General features: G+C 46.9%; 1 protein-coding gene across 2 annotated transcripts in view; it reads right to left on the bottom strand.

Annotated features, from left to right (window-relative positions):
* The window catches only part of IGF2BP3 (insulin like growth factor 2 mRNA binding protein 3), a 107,284-nt gene that overhangs the window by 24,972 nt on the left and 61,132 nt on the right, over positions 1 to 21,180 (bottom strand). For both annotated transcript variants that reach the window (XM_004582444.2, XM_058678198.1), the window contains exons 4-6: positions 9,927 to 9,978; positions 9,772 to 9,835; positions 311 to 592 (exon numbers count right to left, since the gene is read on the bottom strand). In XM_004582444.2, the coding sequence (XP_004582501.1) occupies positions 311 to 592; positions 9,772 to 9,835; positions 9,927 to 9,978 (398 nt within the window). The remainder of the gene's footprint in view (positions 1 to 310; positions 593 to 9,771; positions 9,836 to 9,926; positions 9,979 to 21,180) is intronic.

The following is a 21,180-nucleotide window of genomic DNA, read 5'->3' as shown; positions in this document are numbered from 1 at the left end:
ATTTCTGACTTCCATGCCTAGGAAGGTGGCTTCAAACTTCCAGTCCTTTAAAACCTGCCAATCAAAGATACCCGACATTGTCCTATGAAAATGGCTGTTCTGACTGCACAGCTTTACTCACAGGATCAAGTTGCACCACCCAGTGAGTGATTCTTACTGACAAAACCGCTTGCATGCTGAGGTTATGGATGAAGGATGGAGCCCAGAGGGCCTGTGAAGTGGGAGGTGTGGGGTGGAAGACAATCTGGAAGCTGTCTTTGGGTGTATCTGCTGCTCTCTCACTGACCAGGCGCACAGGCGTCAAACTCACTTGGACTGTGTCTGCTTGGTGATGTTCCGGATGGTGGCGCCCTCCTTCCCTATGATAGCTCCGACAAACTGGGTGGGCACCAGCAGGCGCAAAGGCAGGTCGCAGGGCTTCTGTTTGGCTGGTGATCCCGGCGAGCCCTGTCTGGACGAACCCCGCTGCCCAAGCCCCCGGCGGCCTCGTGGCTGCTGCAACAGGTTCTGTGGGGCGGCCATCTCATCAGGGATGTAGGCGACTTTCAAGGTGAAGTTCTCCAGCTGGAACCCGTTCAGTTTGTCCAGGGCTCTGGAATGCGACAGAGCAGGAGGAGGGAAGAGAAGCTGAGCCGTTTGACAAACCTCCTAGCAAAGTGAACACCCAGCCCCTCCACTCAGGGTTACTGGCTCTGAAACTTCTCAACAAAGTCCCTCCCCTAGCAGTAAATACAGCCCTTCCAGCCAAACACCCCGCTTTTCCTTCAAGGCCCACTCAGAGGCAAGTGGTGATGGGGGGTAGAGGGGAGAGGCAGGTAAATGGAATATATTTTCCATTTACAAAGAAATAATAAAATAAAAATTTGTTCCACTGGGATCAGGTAAGCCTACACCTGTAGTGCCAGCATCCCACATGGGATGCCAGTTCATGCCCTGGCTACTCCACTTTCTATCTAGTTCCCTGCATTACTGTGTGGAAAGCAGTGGAGAATGACCCATGTGCCGGTCCCCTGTATCCACGCATGAGACCAGGACAAAACCTCTGGCTTTGGCATGGACAGCCCTGGTTGCTCTGGGAGTAAAGCAGTGGATAAAATACCTTGGTCTCTTTCTCTAATTCTGCCTTTTAAATGAATCAATCCTTTTAAAACCCTCATCACATTGTGTCATAGTCTTGATTGTGTTTAACCCAGGAGGTCAGGAACAGCTTAGAAACAGTCCCAATAGCAGGAGCCAAGTGAAGCGGCTGTCCTATCCAGGCTATGGTCTTTCCAAAGCACAACAGAAAATACATTAGAAGTATACAGAACCCTCACTGTATACACAGGCTCCTCCAGGATAAGACAAACAATAAGTTAATACAGACGTGAAACAACAGAAATGCTTCTGTGAGTGTGTAAAACATCCAGGACCTGACCAGCAGTTCTCTAACCCACTCAGGTCAGACCATCTCTCAGGGCAGTCAGTCCCCAAGAAGTCAGTGGCCCTGAGCCTTGTGGAGTTCATGACGAGATCCAGGGCAGAAAGGACGGGGTGGCAAAGAATCAAACCAGGAGGAGGGCATTTGTTTTCTAACCACCCGTTACAGTACCGATCTTCTGGGGGACAGTTTTGCTGCCTATCCTACTTCCTCAGCTTCATTACAATATATGTTAGGGGGGCTCGGCGGCGTGGCCTAGTGGCTAAGGTCCTCGCCTTGATCCCATATGGCCGCTGGTTCTAATCCCGGCAGCTCCACTTCCTCTCTATCTCTCCTCCTCTCAGTATATCTGACTTTGTAATCAAAATAAAATAAATCTTAAAAAATAAATTAAAATAAAATATAATACACACACACACACACACACACACACACACACACATATATATGTGTTACGGAAAGTATCCAAGACCTTCACTAGGCAGTCAATGATTTTTCACAAGGTACCTATGCTAAGAGCTAGGACTAGGACATGCCAGTGTCCCCAGACCAGGATGTACCAGTGCCCCCCAAGTTTCCTGGTGGCCATCAATCACACTTCCCCTAAATTAGTAACTCTGTGGATTTATGTCACCTATTTGAAAAGTACACCTAAGGACACATTCTGTGTAATCTCTGCTGGCTGACACCTTTTCTCTCTCCTCCAACTCATCCAAATGGTATCTGCCTTTAATTAGATGGGTCTCAGAAGTGGGCAGCACTCAAGGTGGACTCTAATGTTAATGGCAGGAGAGCAGGAGGCCGGTGACAGCTACCTGCACAGGCAACACGCTTCCGGGCTTCCTTGTATCTGTTCAACACCAGAGCCAGCGCCCACTAACAGGTCTGTGGCACCACCAGCTGGCTTACAGACTGTCGGCGCCAAGGTCAACCAGTTGGGCACATACAGCCAGCAAAGCAGCCCTTTTGCCTGGGGTGCACCATCAACCCGCATCCTCTCACTGGTTGCACTGTAGTACCAAGCAACCTTCCCTGGAGGACACTTCTGATGCAGCCAGACTCCAGCTCATGAGGGAGAATGGAGAAAACTGCAGTGAGATGAACCACAGAAGGGCCTCAGCGTACCAGAGCACTGGCAACACAACACAGCACTGCTACAGCTGGAAACAACTTTCTCCCAACTACCAGGCAGATAATTTAGAAATATATGCATATTTTACATAAACTCATATTTATTTATATTTAACATTCATAGAAATTTTTATATATTATACATAAATTTGAAAGAGTTGGGGGGAGGAGAGAGAGTATGAGAATCCTGCATTTGCTGGCTCACTCCCCAAATTCCAAACGGTTGCAATGGTTGAAGCTAGGCTAATTCTAAGCCATGAGCCTAGAGCTTCTTTCAGGAATCCCATGTGGGTGCAGAGACCCAAGGACTTGGGCCATCCTCCACAACCTCCCCAGGCCATAGGCAAGGAGCAGTCAGATGGGAAGTGGAACAGCCAGGACTTGAATCAGCACACACATTGGATGCCAGCACTGCACACAGATATGTAGCCTGCTACACCATGACTCCACTCCCATCCATCAGGTAGTAACATTAACCCAGAAGATGAGGGTGAGGAACTCAAATCCTTGAAGTCAAAGATACGAGGTTGCTGAGATGGAGTCCTGCAACACTGGCTCATGAGTAACTGCAGTGGCAATTGGTGGGGCCTGAATGCTGAACCTCCTCGGCACCCACACGTCTGCACACATCACAAAGTCAGAGGGACATAAGAAGTTGTTTCTGGTTCAACTTCAAGAGAAAGCCTTGTCTTTAGCCCCTAAAAATCATAAGCTGCTAACTGTACCCTGATTTGAAATCAATAACAAAGCACCATGATACGCATCCATCATTTCTAGACTCCCTCAGCTGCTGAGCAGGTGCAGTTTCAAATACAAAAGAATTATACACCGAAGAGAGAAGTTGTCTGCACGTGGTTACTTACAGTGTGGAAGAACAAATGTGGCATCAGTTTTGTGGTTATACCTCTTTCCCATCCCAAGTTGTCACTTTACTAATCAAACTTTCTATTGTTTGAGTAGTTAAAATTAACGAGACTAGAGAGTGGTGTAAACAAAGATGATGATGCTTATTTACTTCTGTTCCCATTCAGTCTTTTTGGGTACAACTTTAAAACAAACTTCGAGTTGTACTTTTAAAGATTTCCAAATGAACCTGACAATTACGAAAATGGCCAAATAATGAAAATGGCCAACTTGTCACTTGGTACAGGTAGAAAGACACTATCTGGGATGTTTGCATCCATGTCAGAGTGCCTGGGTTTCTTGCTCAGCTCTGATTCTGACCCAGCTTCCTGCCAGTGCACAACCTGGAGGCAGTAGGTGATGGCTCAAGTACATGGTCCCAGTCACCCATGTGGGAAACCCCGATGGAGATCCAAACTTCTGGCCTTTACCTGGCACAGTGAACCAACAGACGGAAGATCTCTCGCCCTCTCCCCCTTTCAAAGAAGTCTTAAAAATTAAAATTTTGGGAAGGCATTGTGGTGTACTGGGTAGAGCGGTAACCTCTGTCACCAGCATACCATATGGATGCTGGTTCACGTTCCGACTACTCCACTTCTGACCCAACTCCGTGCAAATGCTCCTGGGAAAGCAATGGAAGATAGCTCAAGTCCTTGGGCCTAGCACCTGCATGGGAGAACATTAAGAAGCTCCTGGCTTTGGTATGGGCCAGCCCTGGCTGCTGTAGCCCGTTGAGGAGTGAACCAGTAGATGGAAGGTAACTCTGCCTTTCAAAAAAATAATACTTTTTTAAAAAATTAAAATTTAACCTTTAAAAAAAAATAGTCAACAACTTGGTAATGATATGACAAACTTCGACACCCTCCTAACCCCCGGTACACAATATCCACTTTCTCCAACAGGGAAAAATCTAGGCAGGAAAATGAGATCAGGCATCTGATAGCCAGTAACACCTTCACCACCCCCAACTCAGGTACTCACCATGGTGTTCCCACTTAGACACTACTGTCCTTATCGGGAAACTGATTTTCAGTTCTTCACTGTGATTGGGGGAGGAAGGTAGGGAAGAGGAAAATAGGTCCCAGAACCAAGAAGGGTCTGAGAGGATGGAGGTGGAAGGCAGGTGTAGAGCAGCAGCCAGCACTGCATGCTGCCATTCTCAGGTTCCACGATTCCATCCTCTCAGCTCTGCAATGCCCTGTTTGCCTCACAGTCCTGCACTCCTTAGCACTCACTCCAGTGAGCTCCTGCAGCAACAAATCCCAGATGGGCAAAATACAAATGCAGCCAGAAGCCTCTCTATCACCACAGATCTGCCACGTACTTCCCACATGGTCACTCACCACAGCCACCTCTGCTACCAGACCTGCCCTCTTCATGTGGACAAACAGGTGGGCAGGGGTGCAGTCCCCTCTCTGAACGGCTAACTGGGAGTGCGGCGTACGCTGCCCTGTGTCTGCCTTCACCCCGTGGTCTGTGTCAGGCTCCTCAGGAACTTCAGGCATAGACCATACATTGTCTTCCCAAAGCACCTATGACAGAACCTCACACAAGGGGCCCCACAGTTTGTGGAAACACATATTTTTAAGAATTGCCATTTCTAGTGCATCAAAATGCACGTCTTTTGACTTCATTTTCCAGGAATTTTTGGGATACATTGCTCTTTGCTTCCCTTCCCTTCTTTTCTTGAAGGAATGTGTACGAAAGGCTGCATCACTTCCAACCCAGCACGCTGCCAATCCACCTAAGAAAAGCAGCAGAAGATGGCCAAGTGCTTTGGTCCCTGCACCCACCTAGAACCTAGAAGAAGCTACAAGCTTTGACCTGGTCCAGTTCTGGCCATTGCAGCCATGCGGGTAGTGAGTCAGTGGTTGGAAATATTTGCATGCTCTCTAACTCTGCCTTTTAAATAAATGAGAAAATAAAGAAGGATACTAGACAAAAGTAAGGCTAAGAACTCAGTGTCTATACTTTCATTTCCTTGTCGCACAGGACAAATCCTCCCACACAAAGGACAAGGGTAAGCCAGACTTCAACCTGTCTGGATCCAAAAGAAAAAAGGCAGCTGCATCAGACTCCTATATTGAAGGACCTTAACCTTTTACTACTCTTATTGGTTTCATGATTTCAGCAATTTAGCAGCTTGAGATCTTCGCTTCAATCAAAATGCTGCAAGTTATTTCCTATCCCATGTGTGCTGTGACCCTCTGATCTTTCTTAGCCACAAGGTGGCAGGAATTTCCACATAATACTGTGTCTTAGAGACAGCTGTGCCTGAGGAGGTCTTTGTGGAATCAAAAGTAAGAGAAAGAGACCACAGAATGCATCTCTGAACTAGGTCCCTGTCTTCCCAGACCCAGAAGAACAAGGTATTTCAGCAACAACGAGGCATACTGGGGAAATGCCTAACAACAGATTTCTGAGCTCTGATAGTCAAAGTTTTAGAGGCACCAGCCTAGTTTCCAGCAGTCTCCTGAGTGAAGGACTGACTTATTCCTACTTCAGAGATGGCAGCAGAGTCCATCCAATGCAACTGGGCCCTGAAACAATCCCCTCCATCTCGCAGTTCTATGCTCACCTGCACAGGCCCATGTCCAGGCAGCAGGAACTGGGAGAAGAGAGGTTGGCTGAGCAGACCCATGCAGTCAGCCCTCAGCCCTAAGATGTGAGCTCTGGGTGGTCACAAAAAGATGTGGACAAGTGAAACAACTTCAGAGCAGGCAGCAGGTGGTCATGGAGAAGAACCTGCTGGGCTCAGTGGGCCGAGTCTTGGAGGAAGTAGCCTGCTCCACTTCAAGGTACCCCCAAAACAAAAGGTAACGAATAGGTTGAACCAGGGTCACTTCCTGGAGGCCCATGTGCCATGCCTTTAGGTAAAGTTAGCTTCTCCAAGTATGTCCAAATAAGCACACATATGCTTAAGAGACTGATTTATTTTGCAAGGCAGAGCTACAGAGAGGAGTAGATTTTCCATTCACTTGTTCATCTCCCAAATGGCTGCAACAGCCATAGTTGGGCCAGGCCAAACCAGGAATTTGGAACTTCATCCAGGTTTCCTACATGGGGGTGTGGGAGTCCAAGGACTTGGGTCATCTTTCAATTTCTGACCCAAGCTCATCAGCAGGGACCTGAATCAGCCAGGACTCAAACTGGTGTTCACATGGGATGCTAATGTTGCAGGTGACAGCATGACTTGCTGAGCCACATAGTTGGCCTATTTGTGTCTTTCCAACACTCATTTTGTAGCTGAGGAAAACTCAAAGCTCAGAGTAGACAGGTTGCACATCAGGGCGGCCAGATTCACCACCATCTCCACCACCTCCACTGAGATTAGTTACCCTTCTTCCCTAACACGAAATTTGTAGCCTATTTGCTTAGTTTTCTAATTTACCTGCTTTACATAACTTGTAACAACCATTCTACCTTGACACTGCACTTGGTCCAGGATCAGCAATGCTCTTAAGTCTATAACAATCACTGTGGGAAGGTTGTTTTTCTTTTGTTTTTTGGACATTACTGCGATTTTCAGCACTGCTTTTGTCTTCACTGTTTCGACCTCTCATGGCTGTATATCTAATGACTTATGTTTACTAAAGATTAGGGCCCTAATGGCAATTCCCTGGTTGGTACTAAACTTTATCTTGTCCCCCTCAAAGCTAGCCAGGCTGTGTCTCCCACATGCAGTCCCTCATTTTATTAAACTGAGTATTTGTCCCTTTTATCAAGCCTCACATGAGTTTTCAAAAAAAGCAATTAGGACAGGCCTCTGACAATTTCCAAACACCCTTAAGTTCATCATTCCTCACTTTCTATCAGTAAAGACTTATATCTATTATGTATTTAGTATAGACTACAAAATCACGGAAATCACTGCTTTCTCACTACTCCCATTTTCACACCCTAATTTCAGGGTATAGGAGATTAAAATGTCTTATTTTTCCTCTTTCTGTGATATGGGTGAAAAAAATGTGCAGCATGGGCCCAGCGGCAGCGTGGCCTAGTGGCTAAAGTCCTCGCCTTGAACGCCCTGGGATCCCATATGGGCACCGGTTCTAATCCCGGCAGCTCCACTTCCCATCCAGCTCCCTGCTTGTGGCCTGGGAAAGCAGTCGAGGACAGCCCAAAGCTTTGGGACCCTGCAGCAGCGTGGGAGACCAGGAACAGCTCCTGGCTCCTGGCCTCAGATCGGCGCGCACCGGCCGTTGCGGCTCACTTGGGGAGTGAATCATCAGACAGAAGATCTTGCTCTCTGTCTCTCCTCCTCTCTGTATATCTGACTTTGTAATAAAAATAAATAAATCTTAAAAAAAAAAATGTGTTGCATGAATATAATTTTTTTAAGATTTTTTTTATTTTTATTACAAAGTCAGATATACAGAGAGGCGGAGAGATGGAGAGGAAGTGGAGCTGCCGGGATTAGAACCAGCGACCATATGGGATCCCTGCGCATTCAAGGTGAGGACCTTAGCCACCAGGCCATGCCGCCGGGCCCATGAATATAATTTTTTAAGATTTATTTTTTATTTCAAAGTCAGATATACAGAGAGGAGGAAAGAGAGAGAGGAAGTTCTTCCATCCACTGACTCACTCCCCAAGCGGCCACAATGGCTGGAGCTTAGCTGATCTAAAGGCAGGAGCCCAAAGACTCCTTTGGGTCTCCCACGCAGGTGCAGGGTACCAAGGCCCTGGGCTGTCTTCAATGCCTTTCCAGGCCACAACCAGGGAGCTGGATGGGAAGCAGGGCCGCCAGGATTAGCAACAGTGCCCATACGGGATGCCGGTGCACATAAGACAAGGACTTTAGCTGCTAGGTTACCACACAGGGCCCAAATCTGTTTTACAACTCATACCACAGTTTCTATAATGACCAAGATCTCCTATAACCTGGTAAAACAAAACAAAACAAAAATTTAATGGGGCAGGAACTTGGCCCAGTGGTTAATACACTGATGGTGATGTCTGCTTCCTACATCCTAGCTACCTGGTTTGGTCCCCAGCTGTGGCTCCCGACTCCAGCTTCCTGACAATGCTGGCAGGCTGAGCTACAAGAGAACATTGCCAATTTAAGAATGAAGTTCCGGGTCCTGGCGTCGTGGTACAGTAAACTAATCCTCTGTCTGCCAGTGCCAGCATCCTATACAGACACCAGCTTATGCCCCAGCTATTCCACTTCCCATGCAGCTTTCTGCTTATGACCTGGGAAAGCTGTAGAGTATGGCTCAAGTCTTGGGGCTCCTGAATGCATGTGGGAGACCAGCAAGCAGGTGCTGGCTCCTGGCTTCAGATCGACTCAGCTCTGGACATTATGGCCATTTGAGGGGAGTGGGTAAATCAGAGGATGGTAGCTCTGTTTCCTCTGTAAATCTGCCTTTCAAAAAAAGTGAATTTTGTGAATAAATAAAGTTCTGTGTGTGCCAAGTCAATGTCCTTCTCTTTTTCCAGTTGTGCTGTTTCTTCCACAGTGCCATGCAGTGTGGGCACCCCATTTGTATTGCCAACTTTTGCAGCTTGCTTTGCCGGAGGGCTCAGGGTCAGCCAGTATGGTATATCTCTTCAATTTCCCACACAGATCACAGTCTGTTCTGGCCCCCCCGGTGCCTGGACTGGTCAGGCTTGGCACTTGCTGCTGGTGGAGTCAGCTGCCACTCCACTGACCTCCTGGCCTGAGAACTGTTCAGAGCAGTGTTTATGGGATCCCCGTTCTCGCTCCCCAAAGCATGGCTTCTTGGAGCCTACACACTCATCTCTTCTTCGGAGAAGCCATTTCATCTATGACCAAACCTGTCTATGCATGGCAGTGTACTTAAGTCCTCAGTCTAAGAGCAAATGACAGGGGCCCAATGTTTGCAAACCCCTTTATGATAGCAGCAATCCTAAGAGAAATCAGCTAGCAGCAAGACTTAACATTCAGCACTGTTGGTGGGTGAATGCAGGATCAACTTACCAGCTTTGGATGGAATAGTAGTAATGTACATGTCATTCCAGTAAAATGGGATAGTGGGGGAGACTTTATGTAATCTGGTAACACCAGCTAGGTCCGGAGCTCTTTTACACAGTGGGTACAATTAACTTCATGCCAGATCACTATAAAGCTGGCACCCGAGACACAAAAAATGAAATAAAACTTTAACCCACACAGAGTCTTACTAGACATTCAAACTTAGAAGGAAAGGCTCAGCTGCAGAGTCCAAATTTGCAAAATGAACCGTCTTCTGGCTGCTCACCAGCCCTTCTCCAATTTAGGAATCCACAAAAGCCCAAGTTACTGTTCTTGATCTAGTTATTAACGTAGAGACAAGAAGAGTCAAGCGGCTTACTGTCTAGCTTGGTCCTTACTGGAATAGGTTACATTTACGACCGCGGTTTCCGAGTCAGTGTTCACTAGAGGAAGAGAAAAATGGAGAGAATCAAGTTAGTTTGCTTTCTACCTCCTTCCTTTCCCCAATTTGAAAGCAATGCAGAAGACAGGTACCTTGCTCACAGCTCTCCACCACTCCATACTGGACTAGTAAACTATCCAGCACCTATCAGGTGGGGGAGAGAAAATTAAACATTTTTCAGTTTCCCAAGTTATGAACAGGGCAGGAACATGTTTTACAACTAAGTCATTACAATGAAAAAGAGAAGGGAGTAGGTTGGAAGAAAGGAAGCCGGGGGCTCTGGGCTGCAGGAAGAACCTTGGAACATATGGCTGGCTCCTCCGTGCCACCCATCCCTGGAGCCCCGGCTTTCATCTCCTCTCCTGGCTGAACCAAGAACCAGCAGCAGCGGCTGCACACAGCATTCAGAGCCACAGCTGGCTGGCTCAGGAAGTGCAGGAGGAAGAGCAGCTTCTTACACAAACACCACGACAGCACCTTCCTCCTCATCTGCTAGGACACGCAGCCACATCCCAACTGAAGAAACCCAAGCTTTGTTTGGAACTTGTTCCTACACTTGATCTTGGCCAAAAGGCCAAGAAGCGATGGAACATGTTCCGTTCCAAAGAACTTCCTGCATCCTTGGATGGGTCAGTAGAATAAGCTGATTCAGGGCAGGCCAGCAAGAAATGGATGACAGCTTTTGAGTCTGCCTGGAGACCTGAAGTGAGGACAAACGTCAATGGTTATCAACACGCAGATGGCAGGAGGCACACAGCAGGTCGGCAGGTCTAAGTCTGTACCCGGCTTGGAAAACAGACACTTTGCGCTGGTGTGCACTGTCATTCCTGTCGTCACATGACTGCATAGTGAGTGCATGCTAAAGGCGAGGCTATGAAAACAGTATCTAGGAGTTTATTATAACGCACAGGTGTGTATCTCATCACTGTAAAGCAAAGTCAGCTGTCCTTCAACTTGTCCTAGAACTGGGACAAACTTTCCTTGAAAACCAAAATAACCTTCTATGGATTTATGGCAACAGCTAACTCATCATCCTGATTGCAAAATTTGAAGGGTTGTCCTTTAAAAACATTTTCTGGGGCCCGGCAGCGTGGCTTAGCAGCTGAAGTCCTCGACCGGTTCTAATCCCAGCAGCTCCACTTCCCATCCAGCTCCCTGCTTGTGGCCTGGGAAAGCAGACCAGGACGGCCCAAAGCTTTCGGACCCTGCACCCGCGTGGGAGACCTGGAAAGAAGTTCCTGGCTCCTAGCTTCGAATCGGCGCAGCACCGGCCGTTGCGGTCACTTGGGGAGTGAATCATCGGACGGAAGAGCTTCCTCTCTGTCTCTCCTCCTCTCTGTATGTATCTAACTTTGTAGTAAAAATAAACAAATCTTAAAAAAGAATTAAAAAATAAAAACATTTTCTGGCCCAGGCCACAGTAAGCTACTAAGAAACACAACCAGTAAGTTAGAGAATTTCCTCTTAGATGTTGTGTAATTTCTCTAGGAGGCTTCATCTTCTTTGGTATGTTGAAGGCTTTTGTCTACTAGGTCCGTTTGGAGTCTTTACAAGGTGTGTCTACGGATGTGCTTCACCTTTTAAATGAGGTAATATCTACTTGTGGAAGCAAGGCTTTCATGGCTAAGTCTTGATCCGGTAAACCATTTGAATGCCAGCAGTGGTGCATTAACACTCGTCTCTAATTACTGCTAGCATTAAATCATAAGGCTTAGTGTTTTTCTTCTGAGCACTTCACCTGTCTCACCTGCTGGTGGTTATGCCTCATGACAAGTGCTCTGATGACTGTTCTAGCCCCAGCACCAAGCACAGGCACAGGACACTCCGGTACCTCTTACTTTCCAGGAAGACAGCCTGGTGTCCTCCTAAATCTCTTGCCTGTTTTAGGGTTGAGTCCTAAGGACACAAAAAGACCCAAACTCAAAGCCTCACCTAACATCACCCAAAGAGATGTGGTGACGTAGTCAGTAAATCTGCTGTCAGCAACTTAGTCATCCCATATGGACATTGGTTCATTTCTTGGCTACTCCACTTCTAATCCAGCTCCATGCTAATTCACCTGGGAAAGTAGTGGAAGCTGGTCCAGTTGCCTGGGCCCCTGCTACCCCAAAGTGAGACACAAAACAAATTCTTGGTTGCGACTTGGCCCAGCCCAGGCATTACTGCAGCCATTGGTAGATGAAACAGTAGATGGAAGATCTCTGTCTCCCTTCCTCCACTGGCTTTCCCTGTAACTCCTCAAAGTAAATGAATCTTTTATAAATGCACAACATGTATTCTTCACAACGTAAAAGCTCTGCTTTTTTTTTAAAGATTTATTCATTTTATTACAAAGTCAGATATACAGAGAAAAGAGACAGAGAGAAAGATCTTCTGTCCGATGATTCACTCCCCAAGTGAGCTGCAGTGGGCCGGTGCTGCTCCGATCCAAAGCCAGGAGCCAGGAACCTCTTCCAGGTCTCCCACGCGGGTGCAGGGTCCCAGTGCTCTGGGCAGTCCTCGACTGCTTTCCCATGCCACAAGCAGGGAGCTGGATGGGAAGTGGAGCTGCTGGGATTAGAACCGGCGCCCATATGGGATCCCGGGGCATTCAAGGTGAGGACTTTAGCCGCTAGGCCACGCCGCCGGGCCCCAAAGCTCTACTTCTAAAGAACAACCTGGAAGGTGGCCATGATGGCTCAAGTGCTTGAGGCCCTGCCACCCACATGGGAGATTCTGACAGTTCCAGACCCTGACCTGTACATTGGACCAGCCTAAAGACAGCAGCATCTGGGAGGTGAACTAACAGATGGATGACCTCTATCTCTGGCTTTCAAATAAAATCCTTTATAAGTATATATAAAAGATTTAATTTAGGATACAATGCAATGACCCAATAGTTAATCCTCACCTTGCAAGCACTGGGATCTCACACGGTCACTGGTTTGTGTCCTGACTGTTCCACTTCCCATCCAGCTCCCTGATTGTGGCCTGCGAAAGCAGCACAGGATGGCCCAAAGCCTTGGGGCCCTGCACATGCTTGGGAGACCCAGAAGAAGCTCCTGGCTCCTGACTGGCTCACCTCCAGCCCTTGAGGTTTGGGGGTTTCTCTCTGTCTCTCTTTCTCTCTGTAAATCTGATCTGCCTTTCCAATAAAAATAAATTTGTTTTAATTTTTTATTGGAAAGGCAGATTTACAAAAGCAGAGCAGAGACAGAGAAAGGTCTTCCATCCATTCATCCCCAGGTGGCCATGAAGGTTAGGCTGTGAATCACTGAGGCCTAAGCCAGGAGCCAGGTGGTTTTTCCAGGTCTTCCACATGGTTTAGGGACCCAAGCACTTGGATGATCCTTCACTGCTTTCCAGGCCATTAGCAGTAAGCTGTATCAGAAGCAGAGCAGCTGAGACTAGAACCAGAGCCCAAATGGGATGCCAGCACCACATTCCTGAAGTTCAATGTGCTATGCCACAACACAGACACCAGAAGGTTGTAGTTGTAACTCATCTACCCTAGCCACAAGTGTCTCTTTCAGGAATTCTTGTTTGAAAGGCAAAACAACACACACCCAATGTATATATTCAACATTTCCACAACTCTCTAACCAGAATCTCTATTCTTAATTTTTATTAGAAAGGCAGATTTACAGAGAGGAGAGACAGAGAGATCTTCCACCTGCTGGTTGATTCCCCAAACGGCTGTAATGGCTGCAGCTGGGCTGCAACCTACTGGCTTCAACCTGTGCAGACTGGGATACTGCAATCACTTAGGGAATGTTTGGTCTCTCCCTGCCCTTCAGCTGTCTGTCACTTCCAAATAATATTAATAAAGTAATGATTCCCACAAGAACTAGCCTTTCAGATGCATTTTAGTTATTCTTATTGCACAGGACCTTATATCACTGGGAATACTTAAGAGAAGGGAAAAGAGAAAGCCCAGAACCATTCCAGTCACCTGCTAAAGAAACACAAACCCCTATCCAATAGCAAGCACAGTCAGGAATACCAGACCATGACGAGCGACCACTCAGCCCGCCGCATAAGAAACCTGCACCCCATGTCCGAGGACTGGGTTTCATGCCCAGCTCTGGCCCCGACTCCAGCCTCCTGCTGATGAAGACTTTCAGAGGCAACAGGGGTTGTGGCTAAGAGAACTGGGTCCCTCCACCCACATGCCAAAACCAGACTTCCTTCTCAGCTCCCAGCTTCAAGCTCAGTCCAGTACTGGCCAAGGCAAGCAGCCAAGAGTAAAGCAGCAAACAGGTGTTTACTCACTCTCTGTCACTGTCTCTAGAACTTAATCAAAACAGATCAAAAACACCATGAAAATATATTATTTGGTCAAAGTCATTTTAGAGTGGGAGAAAAAAACTTGGAAAAACACAATTGTGCCAATTGCCAAGGGGCAAAGGACATCAAAAGGCCCAAATGAATCACAATTACAAACTGCTAATGCCAATGTGCAGTACTGAAAGGAGGCATTGAAAGACGCCTTGGACTTGGCAGGCAGGAGAGTTACTTGATACAAAGTTTCTAGAAAGCAATTTCACAAACAGAAAGGAAACTCAAACATTTCTAACCTTTGACTCACTAATTTCATTTCTGTTTAATCACCACTACAGACAGCAACAGACCAAGGGAACACAGCTCGCTAACGGCTCCCCATTCTCCCCCAATTCCACTTCCGACTGATGCCGAGCCTGGTAAGTAGTAGGTGACAGCTCAAATATCTGGGTTCCTGCCACCCATGTAGGAGCCTTGGCCTAGTTCCCAGTTCCCAGCTCTGGCCCATAAGGGGCCACTGCAGCCATTTGGGAAGTGAACCAATAAGAACTCTGTTCACCTGTCTCTGTATTTCTAACAAAATCTACACATACTGCTGTGGCAGACTGCGTAAAGCTGCCATATGCAGTGCTGGCATCCAATACAGGCACCAGTTCGAGGCCCAGTGGCTATACTTCCAATCCAACTCCCTGCTAATGTGCCTGGGAGGGCAGCATAGGATGGCCAAGTCCCTGTACCCCTGAATTCATGTGGGAAAGTCCAAAGAGGTTCCTGGCTCCAGGTTTTAACCTGGTGCTGCCTTGGCTACTGTGGACATTTGGGGAGTGAACTAGCAGGTGAACTCTCTCCTTCTCTCTTTGCTACTTTGACTTTCACGCAAATAAACAAAACTTAATAAACAGACTAAGAAACAGTCTTGATTAACACTCAAATAATTCAATTAAACTCTGAAAGGATAAAAGTATAAAGCCAAGGGCCAATGTTGCAGCACAAAGGATTAAACTACTGATGGCAATGCCAGAGTTCTAGGCTGTCCCGTTTCCAATCTAGCTTCCTGCTGACATACCTGGGGAAGGAAGCAGCAGCAGTTAGCCTCAGTGCTTGGCTTCCTGCCACACACAGACTGGAATCCCTGGCTCCTGGCTTTGGCCTGGCCCACACTTGGCTGTTATGACTACTTGGAAACTGAATCGATGGATGGAACATTTCTCTCTCCCTGTCATCCTGCCTTTCAAATAAATTGTGAAGCCTTTTTCCTTCCAAGAACTCTCTCAAGGAAGTAAAAAGGCAATCCACAGAAAATACGTGCAAACTGATTCTGTGGGTGAGGGACTTGGGCCTAGGATTCATGACAGCTACACAAGACAGCTCATTTTTGAAATGCGTAAAGGATTTAAATAGACTTCCCCAGCAGCAATTAAAAAAAAATGAGCAAATGTCTGCAAGAATGTTCAACACAGTTAGTCCTTAAGATGATGTCAATAAAAACCACAGTGACACTCTCCACTCATGCCAGGGTGATGGTTATAATAAAACATATAGCAGGGGCAAACATGGTGGTGCAGCAAACTTATCTACCTGCTAACACTGGCACCCCATGTGGGCGCTGGTTTGTGTTCCAGCTGCTCCAATTCCAATCCAGCTCCTGCTTAATGGCCTGGGAAAGCAGTGAGGGATGGTTCAAATCCTTGGGACCCTGTACCTGTGGGGGAATCCTGGAAAAGGCTCCTGGCCCCTAGCTTCAGATCAGCTCAGCTCTGGCTGTTGTAGCCATTTGGGGAGTGAAAGAAAGGATGAAAAGCTGACCTCTCTGTCTCCTTCTCTTTGTAAAATTTTCCTTTCAAATATAAATTATAAAAAATAAGTAAGACAGCCCCCACGTCACCTACTGATAAATGGATCCACAGTACCTGGGGGAATACTACTTAGCATCCGGGGATGAAAAAGATCGAGACACGCCTGTACATTGGACAAACCATGCACAGTGGAAGCAGCCAGATGCAGAGACACAGGTCAGATGATTCCACATGCACAAAAGAAGTTGAACCCAAAGGGACAGAAAGTACAGGAAAAATTTCTGGGGTCGAAGAGGAGGCTGCAGAAGAGACACCAGTGACCCTGAATGGCTGGCTACTTCTGAGGATAATGAAAATATTCTGGAACTGGCAGTGATGGTTTCTGATCTTGTAAATATACCAAAAGCCACAAAATCACATGTTTCAAAGAGGATATATTTTATGGTGTGTGAATTATAGTTCAATTGTAAAAATAGAAAAATGCTTAGAACACAGCAGGATATAAAATTATATATGCACCACGACACAACTATGCTGAAGAATGCATTTAGCTATGAGTCATCTAACAGCATTGCCATTGGGAGAAAGACTTTTTCTTCTTTCCTTGTCACTTTCCAAGTTTTCTATCATGAACATGTAATTTCACCATCAAGGGAAAAAAAGAAACATCAAATCTAAATTATATTGGCCTTTACGTTTGTTTTCATAAATAAGAAACACCAATGAAATAGATACTTTTCCTCTGTTCTTAAGACCCTCCCTGGAGAGTACTGGAAAAACAAATGAACATGGGCAGAGCCAAATGCTCGGGTTATTTGGCTTGGTGGGGCTGGGAGTGAGGCTTCTCCTATCATCCCTGGCATACCACTAAGAAAAGGCCACAGAGGTGGACAGGAGTGAACAAGGGACAAAAGGGAAGGGGAAACCCTCTCCCTGTTGGCATTTGTTTCCACGGACATGTAACTCCAAAGAAATCAAGTTTTCAAAAGCAGCCCCTATCAATGTCCTGAGAAGTCTCTTCTCCTGAAATGTATTGGTGAGATAGAAGGGTCTAGAAGCAAAGCAAGATTTCCTGCACCCATCATTTTTCTGTCTGATACTATATAATCAAGATATAAAGAAGCGGGGGCTGTTGTGGCACAGTAAATTAAGCCATTGTCCCCACAATACCAGCATCCCATATGAGTGACAGTTCAAGTTTCACCTGCTCCGTTTTCAATCGAGCTCCCTGATAATGTGCCGTTTTAAGTCTCATATGCTCCATTTCTGACCCAGCTCCCTGTTCATGTGACTTGGAAAGCAGCAGAGCATGGTCTAAGCACCTAGGCCCCACATACACACAGGAAACCCAGAGGAAACTTCTGGCTTTATTGCCAAGCTGTGACCATTATATTAGCCTTTTAGGGAGTGACATGGTGGATGCAAAAACTCAGACTCCCTCTCCGTACTCCGCCTTTCAGAGAGACGGGGTAAAGGCTGTACATACAGCCTATGCATATTCTACTATGTTCTCTCTACTCTGAAACTGCTTAGTTAAACCCTTGAACACAAGCTTTGACTTGAAAGCTGTATTGAGGTTTTCACCCAGATTCAGCCCTTGAATTGTAACAGGACCATGCTGCACAGCATGCAGAGACGAGTCCCACGCCAATCGGGACAGCATCTAGTATGATAAACAAGTGAACTGCCCATCTAATTTCAAGGTTTTAATAAGCAACAGAGACTCAACAATCACCAAGGAGCGGCTATCATCACTAGAACACAGTTTAGTTAACTGCAAACTTTTCAGAAGTCAGGCCTATACAGTTGATCTCTTAGAGTCTCTTAAGAACCAAGTTCTGAGCCCGGCTGTGTGGTCTAGCGTCTAAAGTCCTTGCCTTGAACGCCCCGGGATCCCATATGGGCACCGGTTCTAATCCCGGCAGCTCCACTTCCCATCCAGCTCCCTGCTTGTGGCCTGGAAAAGCAGACGAGGACCGCCCAAAGCTTTCGGACCCTGCACCCCGTGGGAGACCTGGAAAGAAGTTCCTGGCTTCTGGCTTTGGATCGGCGCAGCATCAGCCGTTGCAGCTCACTTGGGGAGTGAATCATCAGACAGAAGATCTTCCTCTCTGTCTCTCCTCCTCTCTGTATATCTGACTTTGTAATAAAAATAAATAAATCTTAAAAAAAAAAGAACCTGGGCCCGGCAGCGTGGCCTAGCGGCTAAAGTCCTCGCCTTGAACGTGCCCCGGGATCCCATATGGGCGCCGGTTCTAATCCCGGCAGCTCCACTTCCCATCCAGCTCCCTGCTTGTGGCCTGGGAAAGCAGTCGAGGACTGCCCAGAGCATTGGGACACTGCACCCGCGTGGGAGACCCAGAAGAGGTTCCAGGTTCCTGGCTTCAGATCGGCGCGCACCGGCCGTTGCGGCTCACTTGGGGAGTGACTCATTGGACGGAAGATCTTCCTCGCTCTCTCTCCTCCTCTGTGTATATCTGGCTATAATAAAATGAATAAATCTTTAAAAAAAAGAAAAAAAGAACCAAGTTCTTGTGTTTAAGAATAAATAAAATAGGGCCTGGTGGCGTGGCCTAGTGGCTAAGGTCCTCGCCTTGACCGTTCCAGGATGCCATATGGTCGCCGATTCTAATCCCAGCAGCTCCACTTCTTCTCTATCTCTCCTCCTCTCTGTATATCTGACTTTGTAATAAAAATAAAATTTAAAAAAAAAGAATAAATAAAATAAATAAGATTTATTTACCCATGCAGGGTGCAGGATCTTGAGGCTTTAGGCCGTTCTCTGCTGCTTTCCCAGGCTAGAAACAGGGATACAGATGGGAGTAGGGCAGTCAGGACACGAACGCCACAGTGCATGCAAGGTGAGAACTTTAGCCACTATGCTATTGCACTGGGCCCTCTTGCACTTTAAAAAAAAAATGTTTCAGGGGCCTGATGGTGTCATCATCAAACTTCAGTTCTCTTACCGGTGCTGTTTCTACAACTCTTATGTTACCTTTGGTTAAAAACTAATAACTCTGCCAATCAGTGATACCTGACAAGCATAAAGACCAAACTCCCAAAACCCTTAACAAACCAATTTTCCACACAATAAAAATATCTGAGTGAAGCCTCATGGCAAAAACACTGAACCCATTCGTTATTTTGACCAGTAAGACCTCAATACTAATTATCCACTCACACACACATGAACACTGACGGTGGTTCACACCAATGGTTAGGCCTGCTGGCTCCCTGGGAATTGTGCTTTCACGTTTTCTGCAATAAGCAAGTATTTTATTTACAAAAACCAAAGTAAGTGTCAGTTCATGTTGGTGTCATGGATAAGCTAGTTTCTTCACTTCCTGGTTCTCAGTCACTACAGGTGTATCATGGGAGGTGTGACTGCCAACTTCATGGGGAGACGTGGTCCAGGCTTCACAGGCAGACACTGATGACCTCCTCAGCTCTCTGAAGGGTCAGCCACTGACACTCATTCTCTGGGATCGAGTAACGTGATGTCACCCACCCCCAGGAGTGGCCTTCTAGAAGTTCCTGCCCTGAGGAAGGACCACCTGCCCTCTCACCTCACAGTGGATCACTCTGTCCAGTTCTTCACCTCAGCTGCAGCCAACCCAGCTAAGTCACACATCTCAGGCTTTACAGCTTCCCAACATCCATATTGTTCAACTTAATAGTTAGTAATTCTGTGTGACACTTAATGATTAACACCTGCTGTCAGCTGTGATCAGTCACATTCCCAAGTCCAAAGGAACTCAGGCATGGAGTCATCCATTCGTAGAAAAAGTACTGAGAGGAGTTCAGATTCAGTGTCAATGGGCACAGTTAAAATCCAATAAGACGACTGTGCCCAATATAGGACTTGACCCTTAGAAATCATGCCCCAGGGTGGGGGATGAGAAGGCCAGGAAGGCTGGTGGCAGGGCACGGGGAAGGGCACCTCAGGGGTCCCTGTGCTGTCTTCACACAGGAGGGCTTTTATGTGTGACCAGCGGAGCAGAGGGAGAAACGGCTGGGCAACTGCAGGATCATCTAGCCGCAACAGCTGGCTCGGTGCAAGAACGACTATGGGGCCACATTCAGGCTCAGTGGACAGTCTCCCCAAGGGGTCAAACCGGCACCGTGGAAGAGAATGGACTCTCAAGAGGCCACCAAGTCATCACTAAGTGAACACCAACCAAAGTGCTGCAGATTTTCTGGTAAACTGAAGAAATGATAAATCCTGCACATATGCATGCCAGTATTTTTCGTATCTTTGTATAGGCTGTTTCATTTGTTGAAAAATTAAAAGACCCAAATCAATCAGAATCACAGGTTTCTAAAAGCATGATGCAACAGGTTAAGCCTGTGACGCCAGCATCCCATATGAATGCCAATCTTGGCTGCTCCCGCTAAGGCACCTGAGAAAGCACTGGAAGATGGCCCACGTGCCTGGGTACCCGCCACCCCCACAGGAGACCCAGATGGAGTTTCCAGGCTCCTGGCTTCAAGGTGGCCCAGCTCCAGTCATCATAGCCACTTGGAAAGTAAGCCATCAGCTAGAATACCAATCTCTCCCCTCCCTTCTCCCTGTGTCTCTCCATACATGCCTTTCAAATCAATGAATACATCTTTAAAATGAACCACTACCATCAGATTCTGTGCCAAGGTGTCTCTGCTACAGAAAAAAAAAAAATCTGCCCAACTAAATTTTCCAAAAAGAGGGGCAAGTTAGAATGCACACAATATCGTTAAAAAAGAAAAAAAAAAAAAACCTAGGGAAAACAGTACAAAGTCAGCGGTAAAATCAATACTCCATCCAGTTCTACAAGATAACCCAGAAATGCAGCGGCAGACCACGCCAATCCACGCCGAGCACACCGGGAAGCAGAGTGAGCTCAGAGTGTCCCTTGAAGCCAAGAGAAGCACTGGCTCAGGTGCAAGGTCCTTACTGTAACAACAGCCAGGATCAAGTCCCTATCACACAGAAACACTGCCAAGACTGGCCAAAGGCTGGCCCATGCTTACTTTATCAAGAAAGGAACTCACAGGATGAAGTCATGTCTTTTTACAAGAACTCATGCAGATTCTGTGAAATCAGAACTATTTGTTCAGCTGGGGAAGAGTTTAAGCAGTGTTCAAACATCCTGGAATGCAGCACGCTCAGAGCTGGCAGGCACCAGCAGAACGACGCTGGCACAGGGCGGGGTGTGGTCTGCTGGGTAACATCATCTCCCTTGTGACTCACTGCTCCAACACTGTTATCTGAGGTTTCCCATTGGAAAAGGTGCTATGATAGAAACCTGAATTG

Source organism: Ochotona princeps, chromosome 20 (genome assembly GCF_030435755.1).
Source record: "Ochotona princeps isolate mOchPri1 chromosome 20, mOchPri1.hap1, whole genome shotgun sequence".
NCBI lineage: Eukaryota > Metazoa > Chordata > Mammalia > Lagomorpha > Ochotonidae > Ochotona > Ochotona princeps.
Note: the sequence above shows the minus strand (reverse complement) of the source record. Positions and strands in the feature narration are given on the sequence as shown.